Genomic DNA, 18,644 nt, shown 5'->3' with positions numbered 1-18,644 from the left:
TGCAAGTACGCAACACGATGACCCTGATGAGGGCTCGAACCCGGGTCGCTCGGTCAGAAGTGGAACGTGCTAACCAAAGGGCGACCGCTTTTCCCATGAAACTGGGAAGAGAAAGATGCACTAAATTAATTTAAGGCTTTTACACTCTTCTTCCTGAAAGACAGAAAAAAGCGCCTCTTGATAGCACAAACGTCGCGGTAAGAAGTTTGTTTAACGCACCGATCTACATTTATCGGCTACCACATACAAAACGAAATGATTTAGATGTGGCTGGCTTAAAGTCTGTTTTTTACCATTAAAAAAAAACGGACAGAACGCGCGCAGAACATGATTCACGGATTATGGAGTCACTTGTAGAAATATCGTAAAGGTTTAACTTTATAACTTGCGAAAACAAAGTACAGTCAACTCTCTCTTAACGGACACCTCTTTAAGACGGGCACCTGGTGATGATCCCAGTCGTTTTTCAGTCATTTTACTGTAACTTTACTCCCTGTAAGACGAACACCTCTCTAAATCGGACAGTGGAGCCGAGCCTGACGGTGTCCGTTTCAGAGAGGGTTGACTATATTTAATTTTTGGGAAAGCCACAAAGAATATTTTGGGCAGGTTCTGCATGAGATAACGGTTCTTCCAGACAGCTGTTTTGATAAGATAAAGAAGCCATCGTCTAAAATATTAACTACTCGCAAAGTTCAGGTACTTTTTATATTTACACAGGTGCTAAACATGGTTTAGTGATTCTGATTGCTGGTTGATTTTCTACTTACGTTGCTTTAGACTGTCGATATGATTATCAAAATCTGATATACTAAGTCACGATTTAATGTACACTAAATAAATACTTTTAGCCCAAGAAATTGTTTGTCACAAAACGACCGCCAGGCTATTGAAAAAAATCGGTTATTATCAAAATAAATAACAATTATAGAATTTATTATTTTAAAAATATTTTGAAAAAACACATTTTTGACAACAGCGGGTAGAAAACGAGTAGTTCTAATTCAGCGAGCAATTCTAATTCAATTCGTGTTGCTATGAATCTACAAAAAACCACAGTGAAATAATTTCTAAAGATGTAATTTATAATAAGAAATAGATAATCATCTAATCGTGTTTTCATACGGTAAGAGCAAAGAAACAGACTTCTCATTCTTCTAGATTAAAATCCATAGAATGAATCACAATGAATTCTATTTTAATTTCTTTGACAACCAGCCGTTTGGTAATTGTTTTCTGTTATCACTTCCAATGTCTAATGGATTGGTTTAAATAAAATAAACAGTTTTGTTTTGAGTTAAATTTTATGAAGTTTGTGGTCGATATTTCAACAAAGGATAAAAGAAAGTTAAGTCAGACTGCATAAGTTTGCTTTCTGGTTCTTATGCGAGTGAATATCCCACGCTGATTTGAAACAGATACCATGAAGTTATCTTTTGTCGTTTCTATCACTGGATTAACACTTTTGGGTGCAATTGCTCTACTGTGCCCCACTGTAAGTCAATTTGGCTTCATTTTTTTAAACTTTTAGCCTTTCCTTCATCTTTTAGCTATGTACCAATACGGAAATTATAGATCCGCGAAGTGAAATTAAATAAGTACGAAAAAACACTTAATATATTCGATTTTTTTTTTTTTTTTTTTTTTTTTTTTTATTATTATTATTATTATTATTATTATAAATTCGCAAAAAGCGGAACAAAACTTCATTTCATGTGCTGTTCAAAGAACCTTTCTACTATTTTTTTCTATGAAAATATTTCATGGACGTTTATGCCTTTAGATGTATATTTTTGCCCTATGCTATACAGAGTACGTGATATACCTATAGCAACAAGGATTTTAAGATCGTAGGTCCTTTTTATAAAACCGCTCTATATATACTTTTTGTTTAATGTCTCGGTAGAGACTCGTCACGTTCTTAGAATGTTATGTCTGTAGCTCAGTGGCTCTTGCTTTTTGTTATTCTTGTCTCAGGGAACAGAAATTGCAGATTCAGAAAAAACAACTCTTCATTTAAGAAGAGTTAATACTTTTAAAATTTTTAGCTTTTCCTGCAAAAGCGGTCCCTTCAAATTCTGATATAGATTCGGCTTCAAACAAACTAAAGGATAAGACTAATTGCACGACTGTTGTGTTTTTGGGAGCCCACTTACCTTCGTTTTGCAGGAAGGTTTATGGTTTTTATTAATTACACTATCAATCTCTACTGTGGAGGTGCGATGGCCAAACGAATTTCTAGCCCTTCCAAAGATGACTTGATCCCCAATCTCTACCACTCTGTTGCATTGGGTCCAATTAGGAGAGACACTTTGCTCCACAGTGCTTCTCTTCACCCGGGTGCATAAATGGGAACTGGCTTAATACTAGGAAAAAAAATGGAAGGTAACTAGGAATGGACTAGAATCTTATCCAGAGACGGGGAGAAACAATGCTGCTGGTCGCTTCTTGCAACAGGAAACATCGCAAGTCGTGGGCTACTAGACTAGCTCTGACTATTCGCTAGTAGAGTACCCTAGAGAAAGGCACTATGACGGTCAACTGTCTGGCCCAAGAACACATCACAACAACCCGCCTTGAAGCCGAGCTTCTCGATCCGAAGTGCAACTGATTAACACCGAGAATCACTAGTTGTTTGTAAAAGGCGTTCCAGTCGCGGGGGAACAAATACCAGCTGACGACGAATTCTGTTCTCCGCGACTGGACTGAGCCCACAGTTTCATCTAGACGTTGCTAAGCAACAATTTTCGGAGTGTTCCACTCTTTGAATGGATAACAAAAATTCAAAGCCTTAGAATTGAAGTTTAAAACTTTATTATTGAGGTTTTTAATTGTCAAAAACGGTATTTCCCCGGCCTTAGTTTTAAAAACATATTTTTCCTCTTTCTTTATCTTTGTCACGCAGGTGAGCTGTGATGATGCATGTCCGCATACAGCATGTGGTCCGTCGCTCGCTTGTAAACTGCAGGTGAGTCACGTGTTTGCTATCATGATAATCAAAACTGCACGTGTGGTAATTAATCTTGGACCACTTCCTTACACTCTTGGTAAATTTTCTGCCTTTGTCTTGGCCTGATAACATTGTAGCATCATATACCCTGGAAAATAAATTGTTGACTTGGTGTTTTTAAATGAAAACTTTGCTATTTGAAAGTAACTTAAAATTTCTCAGAAATAAAGATTTCTGGCCAATAAGGAAACAAAACATAACCGATAAGAAACCTTACCGAAATCGGTAAAAGAATCCTTTGTACGCTCCATTTCAGTTGAAAGGCCCCTTTTTGAGGGTAAATCGTTTTTTACTTTCATTTCGTAAGGCAAAGTGTATAATGTAAAAATAGTTGTAAGTAAATCAAGAGAGGCCTTGAGAAAAACGTATAGAGTGGTACAATACTCACTGGCTAGTACTAAAAGCCGGAACGCCGGAATACTAAAACCCGGAACGCATAAAATATATCGTGTAACCCTTACAAATATAAAGAGCTAACCATAAACAGGTTAACCGGAGTGAATAGTAGGCTAACCGAGGTGAATAGTAGGCTAACCGCAGTGCATAGTAGGCTTACTATTCACTCCGGTTAGCCTATTATTCACTCCAGTTAGCCTACTATTCACTTCGGTTAGTTTGTTTACGGTTAGCTCTTTTATATTTGTAATACGATATATTTTATGCGTTCCGGGTTTTAGTTCCGGGTTCCGGTTTGCGTTCCGGCTTTTGGTACTAGCCATAATTAGTCGTGTACCCTTAAGGTTTTATATATGCATGACTGACTGATTTCTGACTGCTGTTAACGAGTGAATTTTTGGGTTTTAGGATAAACTGATTTATCATCAGACTATGACGCCATCTTGGTTTGAAGGTCATGCATCCTACATTGACAGCTATCATTCGACAACTGCTGACCTGATCACATTCAACGCAGGCTCAACTGAAAAAGCCCGGCTTCTAAAAATTCCCCTCATCGCCGCAGACATCTTGAAAGATTGTGTACCGCTGACAGTGGAGGTCACCGTCGCGAATGACGTCAGAATCGGCGGAAAAGGATACGACAGTGACATAAGATATGGCTTGTCAGATGGTGATACCTTTATCGGGTTCGAGGCTCCCGACAGAAGGAGTTACGTCAGACAATCTCCTTGTTACGCAATCGAAGGAACATCCGGCAAAACTCTGACGCACATAAATTTTAAAAACACCAATTTCCCCAAAGTAAGCAAGTACTCTCTCTACCCCGGTCGGTTCGTGTTCACTTTCAAGTTGGACCAGCGCTGGGGATCGTGCTACACTGCGCAAGACAACGGCTTCGTGAAGACCGCTGGCTACATCAACCGTCTGAAGCTCAAAAAGGGGCTCAATCTTGAGGTTTATAAGACCAACAAAGGAGAGAGGGTTGGGATCAAGTTCATCAAGGTCGCCATCACACAGGACTCGTCGTGTAATCAGAATTAATTTCCTGAAAACCTCATGTGTGTTCTTAGTAGTCGAACATCTGGTAAACACTGTGGTGGGACTTCATCAACAAACATTGTAGATAACCTTTCAGTAAAGGGCTGTTTAGGAATAAAAATATTAATGGTAGACGACGTTTTGCCTTTGTTTTATGGCTCTCAAATCCCGAATCGTTAATTTTCTTCTGTTTAGCTGACTCTAACCGCATATATTTATTCCCGAATCGTTAATTTTCTGTTTAGCTGACTCTAACCGCATATATTTATTCAGAGGTAAGTTCAAAGATGTCAGTGTCTCAAAAAAGTAATTTTTCTAGTAAATTGAGTGAATACTTGAAGGGAGAGCAATAGAGGATAATACATGGTTGCGCGGAGATAAGAAATTTATCTTCGAGTGTTCAAATCGATAGCTGACGAGTGAGCGCAGTCCAAAGATTTTCAAAATGTTGTCCGAAGGTCGTTTTCCGAACATTTTCCGAAGTTTTCCGAAGATTGCCGAGGAACATCAGAAGATGTTTTGACTTAATATCGATAAATTTTTCTCTTATTGAGCATTGAAACATGGCAAGCTGATTGTCAAAAATGATATAACACATGTGTGGATATCATTTTTACCCACACATGTGAGGTGCCATTTTTCTCGATTTGCTACCACTCGCTATACCACTGCAGTTTATATAATAAAATTGTAATTAGTTCTTAGCATTTTATCAAGACACAAGAGCAATAGTTTTTCAATTTAATCGTTTTAACTTTTTAAATTTAAGACCAAAACCTCGCCTATGCCTCGTTAGGCATGACCTTCGTACTATCCAATATGAGATCATTTCTTCACTTTAAACCTAAATTTAAAGTTGAATATTCCGTTTTTTATTCAAGATTTCAAGATTTCAAGACGTTTATAGCACAAATTATTTTCCACATATTTTCTTTAGTTTTTCTTCTTTCTTTATTTGCAGCAGCGCAAACAAGTAACATTTTGCTGTAGCATAAGATTGTAAATTTTTACACATGTTACGTTTACTGTTAATTGATCATGCGTTCATTAGAGACAAAAGATATATTACATCAAATGTAAAAGAAAAAGGAACTAAATTGGGGGGCCAGGGCATCTGAACCTCTCGCTTCCCGTACCTTCTTACTCCCGGTTCCCACACCTTTCCGTAGTGGTATCCACCCCTTTGTCCTATTTCTATTGCAAAATATCTAGAAATGCTGCGAAATTTGTCTAACTTTTTCAGGTTTCCGCCACTTTAAGAATCCCGCTTCCTTTCCTCTTCCCCCCACCTAACGTACTGAGATTCGCCCTCCTGTCTACCAAACCCCACTCCCCCACCGCCACCACCACTATCACCAACCCGCCCCACTAAATAGTAAAATTTAAAGCATCACTTATTAAACGTACTTATTAAATACTTAAAATATTGTCAATTGAGTCATTATCTAATTACCCGTATCAATGGCTGAAGCTGCAAGAGAAAGCTCGAGGATATTTTGCCAAAGCCTGGCAATACGGGACCTAGCATTAATGTTGAGACACAGGTCGTTCATCAACTCTCGTCGAATTAGCTAATTTTCCTTTCATAACTGTCGATGAGAGTTGATGAACGACCTGTGTCTCAACATTAATGCTAAGCTTTTTGTAAAAGACGATGCCATATCTTCTCTAGTTTAAGCCTATAGACTAGGTCGAAACTGTGCTCTAATTAGTTTGAATTAGAAGAAAGTTTAAATTCGAAGAAAGTAAGTATTTATGTGTTGTTTTGTTTTTGCAGGAGTAAAAGCCATTTCCAATTTAAAAACTTGGACAGCTGCTTGGAACTCTGGAAGCGAGAGACTTCGAAAACTACATCTTGCCATTCTAGTCCCAGAGCCGCTTGTCCCTCTTAAACGGCGAAGCCTGTACACGGGAAACAAGTGGCTCTGGGGACACAAGATTTCATTGGCTGAATTTAAACAAAAGGAACAGCCAATCGGAAATGAACCGTTTTAAAATCCCTTTCTTAAACGAGAGTTAAAAACGGTAAATTTGGTTGGCCAGATTAGAAACTCCCTTTATTAAAACTAGCCAATCAAATCCTGTTTCCCCAGAGCCACTTGTTTCTCGTGCACAGCCTTCGCAGGCTAACTGACACAATCGGCTCTGGGGACGAGGAATGAGCATCTCGCGAAGTCGGAAGTACCGAAAATTTCCGAATTGCTTCGCTCGCGCCATTTCTAGGGCTCATAACAAATCTCGGGATTGTATTATTCGTTTCCACACCTTTCACCAGCTGACTGCGGCGTAGATAGTATTCTAAAACAATTTCAACCTGAATGTGAAAGCGCTATATAAATGTAGAAACCTAGAGTAAAACTCTTAAAGTTGTGGATCAATCCAATTATTATACAACACCTTGATCGGTCTGCTGCCTTCATAGATTTGGACATTTGAGGCAATGACTGAGTTCTTATTTCGGTTGCCATGTTGGCAAGCCTTCTGAATATGGTTGGCTCCGTCAATCACTGTCGACGTGTCAACCAATCCTGAACAGTGTGGTGGTTCAGAGCTGCATGCCTCATTTTCATCTTCCGCTTTCAGCATCACTTCAGTTGGAATACAGCCTGGAGGATTAGGAACACATCGGTAGCGCGGCGTCCTCTCCTTGTTTACTATGATTGGGCCATCCCTTCCAACTTCCACACCGTCCATGTGAGTAGGTCTTACCGCCGAGCTCGCATATGGTCCTGATGACTGCCCCGAGCGCAATGAAAGCTTTTTTCGCAGCCGACTGAGTACTCCAGCTCGGCTTTTATTCTTTCCTTGTTTCTCGGATAAATGTTGACGTTCTCCATTGCGCTCTACCAGATGATCTTCTGCCTCAGAATGATCCCCAGATGTAGCTTGGGAATTACCAGGGTGAAGGCTGTGAGCGTGTCCCTCGTCAGGTGTTTCGTCCATCGAAGGAACATGATCGCATTTGTTCATCTTGGCACACATGTTATAACTAACGTCAAGTATAACGAGAGATACTGCTGCGAGTTTAGAAATCAGGCAACTGATCTGGCGGTTAGATTGCTTCCTTTTTATGTCCCAGATGCAATAAGGTATTGCGAAATCGTTTCACCAATCCGAATTAACAGAGTTCTCTCTTACTAATTAGCACAGCTCAGTGACCGACTATTAGGCAAACTCGCAATGTGATTGGCTACCCGACAGCAGCTTAATTTGAATGGACTGCCCTCGGAGCGCATTTGTCGGATCTGAATTCTGTAATTTTCAGCGGGTGAAATTGCCTGTCAGAGAACTTTTTTGTATAGTTTCTCCAGAGATGCCGTGCATAACGTCAACGCGCTAGCATGCGCGAGGCGCGAATTCGCGCGCGAGCCTCGCGGGACCATCGAAATTTTTACGCTTGTTCTCGATCCTCTATGGGGATGTCGCGTTTCGCCCAACAAACTCTATGGACTTTGTATTGTAAGGTTCTATTCCAAGGCTTCGTTTGTTACAGTGGGACTGAAATCTTTCTAATACCTTAAAAAATGGCTGGTCCAAAAGTCTTTCCAATATTTTCTTTCGTGTTAACTTAAAAATAATTGGGGTGATTTCACGGCTCACGGAAGTGCCTATTACTGGCCTCTTTAACCTTTTATGGTGGAACCCAGATATAACGTACCCCTTTATAACGACGGTCGCCTGTTTAACGAACGATAGTTTACGGACCGAACAAAGTTACTTACAGTAAAATGTATTGAAATAGAACCCCGATCTAACGAGGACCCGTTTAAACAAATAGATATTCGAAATCCCTCGCCACTGTTACATCGGAATTTCATATTTGGAGTCTACCAACCAAATAATATTTAATTTTGGCAAAGAAAAGTGTCGTTTCGTTACGGTCAGCACAAGTACAGTTTGGCTGAATATTGCAACAATAAATTAGTTATGTAATTAACTGTAATTAGCGATGTCAGTAATATTTAAGTCGGTTGTTTTTTTCTAGTTAAGGCGGAATAAACCGTGTTATCGCTAATTAACTGTCTTAACGTTAATTAACGCGCTAATTGCTTTTAGTAGCGGCAATGTTTAGTTCGTAAATTAGTTGCAATTAACGGTTTTAAGCGAATTTTTTTTAACCTCTGTTTTGAACTTTCTGTTTAAACAGTGAATACAAACTTCACTCGAAAACCATCGCCCAAAATCCCATTTCGAAGCCTATTGTTTCCCAAATTTTCAAATCCCTTTCCCATTTTCATTTCTTAGTTTGTGAATCCCAGTCCCAGTGTCCCAAGTCCCATTTTCCCAGTGAAAACTTACCCAAATCCCAATTTTCATTTTACCCTTTCAGGCCCCTCCGGTAAATCAAACACCCGTTCAAAAAAATATATTCCCAGTTCCTTGGCACTCCATTATATAAGGACCTTTGGAGTCCTTAAATAGGGAACAAGGGAATTATATAGGGACCTTTGCACCTTTGGTGTCAGCCAATAAAATTATATTTTTGACAAAGAAAGGTCACGTTCCATTATGATCATTATGATCAATTAACAGGTGCTTTGAATATTGCACCAATTAATTAGCTTTCTAATTAACTGTAATTAGCGGTGTCATTGATATTTTACTCAGTGGTTGTGTTTCCCCTAATAAAGGCGGCATTGACCATGGCTCAACGTTAATGAATGCGTTAATTGCTTTTAAGTAGCGGTAATGATCGGCTAGTAAATTAACTGTAATTAACGGTTTAAAGCGATACCTAATGTTACCCCTGTTTTGAGTTATCTGTTTAAACAGTAAATACAAAACATTTTAATTTCCCACGAAAAACAAGAGCAAATTTTAACTCCGAAAATTTTATACAGCGTGAAAAATTTCGTACATGAAAGGGAGAGAATGTCATGAAACTCGATTGAATGGAAATCCATAAAATAAACCGGGTGTTAAGTGATTATTTTTGTACCATTTATTTGTTCCTGTTTGTTTTGAATGGTAATGGGTTTTTTGTTTTCAAAACAAACTGTTCAAAACAAACTGCTCACTTGGACCAATAGCCAGTCCTGCTATGCCCATAACTGGCCATATATTATAATTAGCCGCAATTGGCTGTTAAGTGGCTATCTTTGGACCATTTATTTGCTCCTGTTTGTTTTGAATGTTTTTTTGTTTCAAAACAAACTGTTCAAAACAGACTGCTCAAGCCAACACATAGCCAGTCTTGCTCTAGCCATAAGTCATGGCAAGTGCTGGAAGACGTAGAATCGAACCGTTCGTGGAGCGGGGTAATGAAGAAACATGCCCTACAGCAGATCACCAAATGCCAAAGAATTCCACATCGTCAGATGTTACTGAAAATCACTGGCATGAAGACCAACCTGACATGCCGCTGACTTTACAATGTGACGATTTGGAAATAGTTACATTAGAATCAGATTCGTCTACAGAGGAATCTAAGCACTTCGAGACACTGTCATCCCCAGGAGTGGTGCGGAAACAATGCCAGTGGTTTGATGACATACCAGAGGCGTTTGATTCGAATGTGGCCTCGTCTTCAACTTCGGACAAACGCTCGACTTCCCCTTCACCCAAGCACATCCGAGGACGACTTAGATGGCAACGACAGAAATCATCCTCTTCTGTCCGTAACTTCAGAGATGAAGAACCCGATCCCGATTGTTCTTCCAGAGACTCGTCCACTGCACCCCGGGAAGCTCGTCCAACCCTAATTCCTATTTGCCTTCCCCCTGGATGTACTCCTTCCGAAGTGACCGTTCAAGTGCCCGGAAGCGCCACGCCATTGACGCCAGAAGCGAGGTCCTTTGAAACTGTGGACGCACAGTGGGAAGTAGATCCGTGGATGAGAGACATTTGCAATCAACCACTGTCCCAGCGTAATCCAGCTCAAAATAGTTTGATCTCTGCCCCTTTCTCGTCGGCCATAATTGTTGTTCATGATATGGAGGAAGATCTCTCGCCAGAAAACTACCCTCACTTGAACTCCGCCCTTGTAGCGTTTCTACAGAATCAAAACGTAGTTTATCGACGAAATGCGATCTGCGAGGAGCTGGAGATGAACACGGGCTTTGTTAAAATCAACGGAGCTAAATTCAGCCTCTGGCATCTCCGTGCAGAGCTCCTGAACACATTAAAGATTAGAAAACTGTAAGCAAACCGCCATTTCCAAGGGGATTTTCTTGGGTTTGTTCCAGGGTACTTTTTAAAGCATTCATTCAGAAGTATGAAGTCTTTATATTCAATTTCTACAGATTTAAAGTGAATTTTCAAAATGAGAACTTTTCTGAAATATGTAAAACATTAATTTCTGACTTGGATTCAAAAACGAAGAAGGGAGCAACACTTTCACTTTATTATTTTTTTTTTCTTTAACGATATATAGTGGAACGGCCGACAGGTAGCAGTAGCTAATAGAGGCCGGCCAGTCTTGCATAAGTTAAATAAAATAAAATAAAATAAATAATAATGATTTAATTAATATTTGCAAATTTTTACCGGGGCATCGACTGGAAATTCGAGAATCAGAGTTATTTTTCCAGTTGTGCGGTATGCGAAAACAGCGCGTATCACAGCGCTTAGCCGCTGCATGAAAAACTTCCATTTAATTTTTGCCAGTCATGTTCCATTTGTAAGCTTTTAAATTGTCAATGCGCCCTTGATTCTCGTATCTACACAATCAAAGGGTAGGTCGATCTGCAAAGCGCTGGAGATGAACACGGGCTTTATTAAAATCAACGGAGCTAAATTCAGCCTCTGGCATCGCCGAGCAGAGCTTCTGAACACATTAAACACACATTAAACATAAGGAAACTGTAAGCAAACACTCCAAATAGGCTTCTTGGTTTTAATTTGTTCCAGGTCCTTTACATTGAGCTTTTTTTCAAAAGTGTGAAGCCTTTATGTTGTAATTTCTACAAATTTAAAGTAAATTTTCAAAATGAGAAAACTACCGGTATACCAGAATATCTAAATGTTAACGCCATCCATGATTCACCACCGTTTGAAAAGTTATGGTGACCGGAAAAAAAAATGAAAAAAGTGAGAAAGAAAAAGAAAATAAATAAAAAACGAAAAAAAAAAAAAGAAAAACGAAATTTCTAGGGAGGAATTACTCACCCCAAGCCCGCTGGAGAGCAATTCCTGGAGCCGTAGGCTCGAATCGCCACGGGGGGAGAAGTTATTCGGCCCCCAAACCATACAGAATAACCCTTGTGCAGGAAGATACGAACCCCGCAACTGGCTGAAATCGAGTACGTATTTAGTCAAAATGGGCCATGAACCGTTCAAAAGGATTTAAAATCCAACCTTTTTCCGCAGCAGTGAAACTTCTTTCAAGCCTGACAAACTCAACATTACTTAATCATTAAGCGCTTGCGGAGACCGAAACATTTTTTTGATGGCGAAATATGACTTTCAGCCGACTTTAGTAAAGCAACAGCAAACATCACATCGTTTCCAACAGGATACCATACGAGGTACGAGGCACTTCCGAGGCACTGGTAGTTTGATTCACTAGTGAGTTTCACATATAAGAAAGAAAGTGCAAAGGGCAAGTTGAGTTTCTACGTTTAGCCAATGAGATACGTTATGTACTGAGAAGTTTTATTCAAATTTGAATACTGTTGTTGTGCCAAATACAAGGCCGCTACAGAATTGCAAAATTCTTGCCGTTGGGGTCCGTTAGCCCTGCTACAGTCAATCAGCCGCCCTGAGTGCCTGCGATGCTATGAGAGGTCAGCGTGACAACTGGAATGGCGGGATCCTGACTCGAAATCCTGACTCGAAGCGCGAAGCTACCTTCACACTTTGAAGGTACCTTGACACTGATTGTACTTAATTTCGAGGACAGCTGGTTTGGGAGCAGTAAGCAAATTAAATACATCGCCGTTTACACATAGATCTAATCTGGAGTTGTTGCGGACTGTCGTTCATTTCCAAAATATGCATGGTCACCCCCATAACATAACAGTAACATAACAATTTAAAGTGCACCGTTACACTGAGCGCATTTCTGGACTCGGCCTTATAATAGAAAATCAACGCGACTTAAATTAATGCGAATTGGAGGGAAAATTTCTTTCGAATAAAGGATATAAACCGGAGTAATGACGTCCATAAAGATAGATTGGCTGTAGTACAAAAAAAACGGAGGTCGAGAACCGCTCTTCTGGAAGCAAGAATAAATTGAAAATATTGCATATGACATATCTTTAAGAACCGCTCTTCTGAAAGCAAGAATAACACTCCAGGAGAATGTCCACTTTTGGAAATGTGGAAAACAATAGCGTGACGTAACAACATGGCGGTTGTCAATTCTTCCCGAGTGGACTCCACTAAAATTTTATATTTGCCTTTTTTTAGGCGGTGACGCCTATATGCTGTGGCCCGTGGACGAGCAATGTTACGATTACTCCAACCGAGTAGCACTGGGAACTAGGCACTTTGTTGTTTACTCAGTTTCGGTACGCCATCTTTGATTGTCATGAGTACTGAATCAACTTTAAGAGCATCATCGGCAAAACGCGTTTGATTTCTAACGTACAGTTAAACAGAGTTTTTGGTTCAGGGGAGAATGATGTACTGGATAGTGGGGGGGGCTGGATAATTGTGAGCTCGCTTAAAGAACTTTTCTACCGTTATACGTGTATTCGAAGTCGGCATACGTGATGGCAGACTAACTTGACTGATGTTGAATTTGACGAGTGAAGGCCGGTTAGTGTCATAACTTTTGAAACCTTTCCAAAAGGGACACCGATGGCAGCAGTATCTTGATTAGATTGCAAAGGTGAGCTATCTGAAATCTTTGTTTGCTTTGACGTGCATTGTTGTCGATAGTATTTTAGTTTAAGTTAATTTTCATTTCTTTTCCCTTCGCGACTCGCCATCTTCATTTTACTGCTTTTGATCATATTTATTCGGGTATTTATCTCAAGCCATTAAAAACAAAACAGTGACGGTATCCGTATTCCTATTTGTACGAGAAGCCAGAATTAAGAAAGAACTTCTACCCTATTGCTGATTTAGCTGATCTAAAATGTTTTGTTTGATAAGTTGCATAAATGCATGGAAGTGATTCTAGTAAGCGGTGTTGACTTCATTACATTTCAGACCATTTCAATACGGAAATGTCATACAATCTTCAGTATCGACTAGGTGTGGAAATCAATCCTGGGCCTTTCTGTTGCTAAATGACGAAGTTCATAATGATTTAATGTATTTATCTTATCATACTGTAGGTTTGTAATGTATTGGAGGTTCGTTTTGTAGTCAAGGCAAATAAAAATTAAAATGAATAAGAAAAATGCAATTTCTGGGATCATTGTAAAGCGTCATCGCTAACCTGCCAGATGGTAACACAACACAAAAAAAGCATTGAAGAAGCGTTATGCGTGACAATTGTGTAAAATCACGGCGGATTGTGCGCGGAGGTTAGAATTTACTTTCGATGCGTATGTTTGTTTTGGTTGTCTTTTGGGTCGTTTCTTCAGCTTTGATCCAGTGTATCTCTTGTGAAAAATTTTTTTAGCCTTGAAAAAATTCAGGGATGTTCTACAGTTATTCTAGTTGCTCTGTGCGAAATCTGAGCGATGGGCCGCAATTTGGGTGGATGGGCCGCGATTTTTGCTGGAAGCCATCGTCTACACAAAGTGAGACTGCTTACAACTAATCTGTTTGGGCTTCTTTTCGTTCGCTTCAGTCGATGACTTGATGGATAACTGACGTCAAAGAACATCTTAAATATATCCAGGATCGCCACAGATTATCTACTGGACGTGTTTTAAGACACAACAAGGTCAACAAGGACAACAGGATGCGAGCTTTGTTTTCTTTCTGGTTTCTTTGGACCGAAGGTCGACGCGCGGCTGAAAAGCGCAAAAGCACATTCAAATGTATTAAAAGGAAGGGTATCTGGCAAAAGAAACCAAGCATGGACTCGCCTGAAGCGCAGGAAATTATTTTCTCGATTAGATTCAATTTCTTGATAACCTGGAGTTAGAAAAACATGGAAGGAATGAGAACCCTGGCGAGCTGCGTGATTGCGCCATGCCAGGGAAGGCGAAGGAGACTTCAGTCAATGTATGTTCGTTCATTTCAGTGTAGTCAACTTAATTCTAACCAGCTAGGAGTTCTGACGGTCTTGTTGTTATGTTTAAAAGGAGCTCCAAATGCCATGGTGTTTTCAATTGATTGAGCCAGCCTTCGAGTTAGGGTCATCGGTCTAATTCTTAATTTTTGAATTCGAGACGTATCTCATCTGAAAATCGGAGTTCATAGCTCCTGTTAATTTACCAAACCTAGTGCTTAGTGTGTCACTGATATGTACATAGCGCGCGACGGAAAACGTTCGTTTCCGCTTTACTCGCTCTCGGCCAAGAGAGATCAACGGCATATTTTTTTCTTTCTGCAAGCCGTGAATAAAGTTAGGCCCAGGATGCTTAAATCCTTGCATGATGTGGCGTAAACTGCGAGAGTATCTTATTTTAAAAGCGGAGTTCATAGCTCAGTTCTTTTAATTTACCAAAACCAAGTGCTTAGTGTTCAGAGTGTTATGGGCATAGCGCGCGACAGAAAAGCATTTAAAATGCAAGCGCTCGTCTCCGCTTTACTTATTCCTGTCCAAGAGAGGTCAATGGCATATTTTCTTCTTTCTGTAAGCTGTGAATTTCCGCTTAGTTAATAGAACGAAGCTTGTTTCATTCGAATTCGAGTTCTGTACACTTCGCTCAGGCTGACTTCGCTGTTCTAGATTTCGATCGACAGAGCCAGCAGGAATATTTTATGTCAACAGACCTCGCATCATGTGACTCCAAATTCGAGCAATGATTGGATAACTGTTTGTTTTGATCTGCGGATCAAAACATTTCCAAAAGTGGACATTCGTCTGAACTGAATAAACTGAATATAATGCTTATGACATATCTTTAAGGCTTTACATTGTAAAAGATTGAGAAATAGTGTGCAGAAGAGAGAAGGTTATTGTTTCTCAGTTGCTGTATGTGGGGTGAGATTAAGGTCTCGGAGTTAACGCTACGTTCCACTAAGATAATGTTGCGGAAATTAACGCTCACAAAACTTAACGCGAATTCTCAAAAATCGCATTAATTTCATGTAGCGTTAATTTCCTACAATAAAGTAATTTTAGCCGGCATCAAGCAATCGGTATGTGCCTGGTTCTCATATGATCGTCCCGATCGTTTCTATCGCATCGATCGTTTGCAAATACTGAGTCGATCGTAGGCGATTAAAGCAATTGAAGGCGATCGAGGTTTCTCTTATGATCGTCCCGATCGCTTGGTATAAGTGAAGACGAACGAAAAACAATAATTCTAGTCCTAGATCCAACACAATTACAGCCTTCAATTAAAGAGCAAAACTCGTGGCCTACTATCTTCTTAGTTATTGCTGTTTTACGACAAAGAAGAAAAAGAGAAGCTAGAAGGATAGAACACGGGCAATCAAAGCGATCGTGATCGCCCCAATCGCCGCAGACTTAGCGATCGTCTGTGTAATGTTCTCATATAATCGCCCCAATAGCAAGAAAACTTTTTGAAGTGACTGAGGCGATAGAAACGATCGGGGCGATTTTATGAGAATTAGCTTTAGAAGATAAGCTGTGTTTTAAGCGGAAGTCAAATGTTATATGTTTGAGTGACAGTCACGCAGAGGTTAAGGCAACACTTCACAAATATTTGCGTCTAAAATGTAAATTTCTAAAACTGCTAGACTGACTGAGGTCGTGCCACGCTGATTGTTTAGAGTGCGGAGTACAATCGATCTCTCGGTTTAGCTTCTCTGGTCTACGATCACAAAAATAACACATAACTAGTAGAATTCTTTACAACTTTTTTTACCGTATTGAAACTTGTTATCAACGCAAGGTAATAAAGATAGTTAAAACTACGTACTGTCTAGTATAATTAATCATTAAATGTGCACGAAAAAGTTCGTGTTGTTTATTCTAATAAGGGAACCAATTCAGCCTAGTACACGTCATTTGATTCTCTGATTCTGTTGTGAGACTGACGAACGCGAGTTGACTAACTTTGCTCGAAATTCTCTGCTTTGGAAGGAAAAAAATGAAGGTTTTCTCGATTTTCATTACGACTGGTCTGGCATTGGTATGTGTTGCTGCGTTTATCAGCCCAGTAAGTACCATTGAAACTCTTTTTAACACGAGTTTTAGCAAAGAGATAAATTTACGACCTCTGCCGTCTCAATCGTTGCAACAAACTGAGAGCTTAATTATAAATAAAATAATTAGCCCATTGTGCTCTCACTAAATTCGTAATTTCGTTCAACTGACAACTGTAAGAACTTTAAAAAGCGAAAAATCACACGCTCAGAACAGTCATTTTTTTGAGGGGAAACAAAAAACAGTTCGAGTTAGCGGGATTTTCGAGTTAACCAAGTAAAAATGACTGAAAAGTGGGTCCAAAGGAAATGGAAGTTAGTTGGAGTTACTGGGGTCCTACTGTACTAGATAGAAATTTGACAATCGCAAGTCGCTCGAGGCTCGAAATGGTTAGATTTTCTTATGTTCATTTATTGGATAAAAGCCCTAACTGCTCCTCTTTGTGGTCAAAATTCACCCAAGCCCAAGATTTACTTTTAAGTGTCTTTATTTAAAGACGTAGACGGTCAAACGTTTAAAAAAGGAAGGATGCCTCTACTTTTTTCTAATTAAAAGACATGCAGTGAATATTCTATTCTAGTTTTACCACGTTTCTTTCTCGCTCGTTTCTTTTCAGATTGTGCAAGCTGCAATTGGCGTTAGCTGTCCTCAGTCAGTTTCCTTGAGTAGCTACACACAGGTGAGCTACAACAACCTAACAACAGTCACATTAAATGATATAAAATATTGAAACTGAGTGCATGAAAGACGGCTAATTTTTCTCAAGGCTACCCTTGAAAAAATATGCTCCCAAATATGGATTAACTGTAAAGAAAATAACCTCAGAAGGCCCAACCGAAGTACTTATTACACAAATGATATCTTCGACAACCTTATAATTTCGTAATTTTGGAAATGTTACATTTTGGCAGCACTCATTTTTCGCGAATGTGGAGAATTTGTAGAAAAAATAATAGGCCACTTTCTTTTTCCACATCGAAAAAGGTTTGCGAAATGCGATGTCGCGAAAATTTCATGTTATGACATTACTGTTGTTGCGTTCTCTCAATTCAAAATCAAATCGAAAAGCTCAAAACTGACGATGGTATTTCACAAGAATGCATATAACTTTCAACTCGAGTTCTTCTTTACCTGACATCGATCTCTCTTTCTTTTTTCTGAACAACACTTTTACTTAAAATTTAGAGTCTACGATCTTTTATTGCAGGAGAAAGTGATATACCATCAGACCATGACTCCATCCTGGCTAGAGGCGCATGCGTCCTACATTGACAGTTCTCATTCAAAGAACAAAGAACAGCTGACCTTCAACGCAGGCCCAGTAGTTAATTTTGCCGCTCTTCTTAAAGTTCCCATGATTCCTGCTGGTGTCTTGCACTATTCCGCTCCGCTGACCGTGAAGATTGTAACTGCTCATGATGTCAACATCGGAAAGACAAAAGACAGCGATATTGCATATGGTGTGTCTGATGGGAAAAGCTTCATTGGCTTTGACACTGTCGATAAGGGCAATTACCAAGACCACGCCCCTTGTTTTGGAATTGAGGCAATCTCTGGTACGAGTTTAGCTTCACATAGAGCCATCAGTTATTCCTCGCCCAGACCAAGCGACTCTTTCTACCCCGGTCAGTATGTCTTCACTCTCAAGCTGGATGAACGCTGGGGCTCGTGCTACACTGCGCATGACGGAGGCTTCGTGAAGACCGCTGGCTACAACAAACGACTGATGTTTAACAAGGGGCTCACTCTTGAGGTTTATAAAGGCCACAAAGATGAGAGGGTTGGGATCAAGTTCATTGAAGTCACTATAATACAAGATGCTTAGAGCATAAGCAAAATCAGCACGAAAACAAAGCAAAAGCAGTGTAGCAAGTTATAGAAATTTATAATTGGTGGTTTAAAATTTGAAACTCTTAATTTGGTGAATGTTCAAGGAATAAGTCAAGGATAACTCAGTTTCATTTTAATGGTGAAATGATGATTTACAATGGAAATTTATGTAATCTTTGCTTGCTGAAATAAAAATCGGTGTTGGGAAAAAATGCGTAGCTTTGTCATATTTCTGAATCGATC

General features: G+C 39.6%; 2 protein-coding genes and 1 long non-coding RNA gene across 3 annotated transcripts in view; 2 read left to right on the top strand and 1 right to left on the bottom strand.

The window, feature by feature from the left end:
* Positions 1–18,644, bottom strand: part of LOC144666468 (uncharacterized) — a 220,111-nt gene that overhangs the window by 170,588 nt on the left and 30,879 nt on the right. The gene's annotated exons all lie outside the window — the stretch shown is intronic.
* Positions 1,331–4,584, top strand: LOC144666005 (uncharacterized). The gene is made up of 3 exons (XM_078527341.1): positions 1,331–1,495; positions 2,906–2,968; positions 3,815–4,584. The coding sequence occupies exons 1-3, from the start codon at positions 1,424–1,426 to the stop codon at positions 4,448–4,450; spliced, it is 771 nt and encodes a 256-aa protein (XP_078383467.1). The 5' UTR covers positions 1,331–1,423; the 3' UTR covers positions 4,451–4,584.
* Positions 15,530–18,615, top strand: LOC144665867 (uncharacterized). Its single transcript, XM_078527145.1, has 3 exons — positions 15,530–16,584; positions 17,188–17,250; positions 17,779–18,615. The coding sequence occupies exons 1-3, from the start codon at positions 16,516–16,518 to the stop codon at positions 18,394–18,396; spliced, it is 750 nt and encodes a 249-aa protein (XP_078383271.1). The 5' UTR covers positions 15,530–16,515; the 3' UTR covers positions 18,397–18,615.

This window comes from Oculina patagonica, chromosome 9 (assembly GCF_052425735.1).
Source record: "Oculina patagonica isolate OP01 chromosome 9, crgOcupat, whole genome shotgun sequence".
NCBI classification, from domain to species: domain Eukaryota; kingdom Metazoa; phylum Cnidaria; class Anthozoa; order Scleractinia; family Oculinidae; genus Oculina; species Oculina patagonica.
This window is presented reverse-complemented; position numbering and strand designations above follow the sequence as displayed.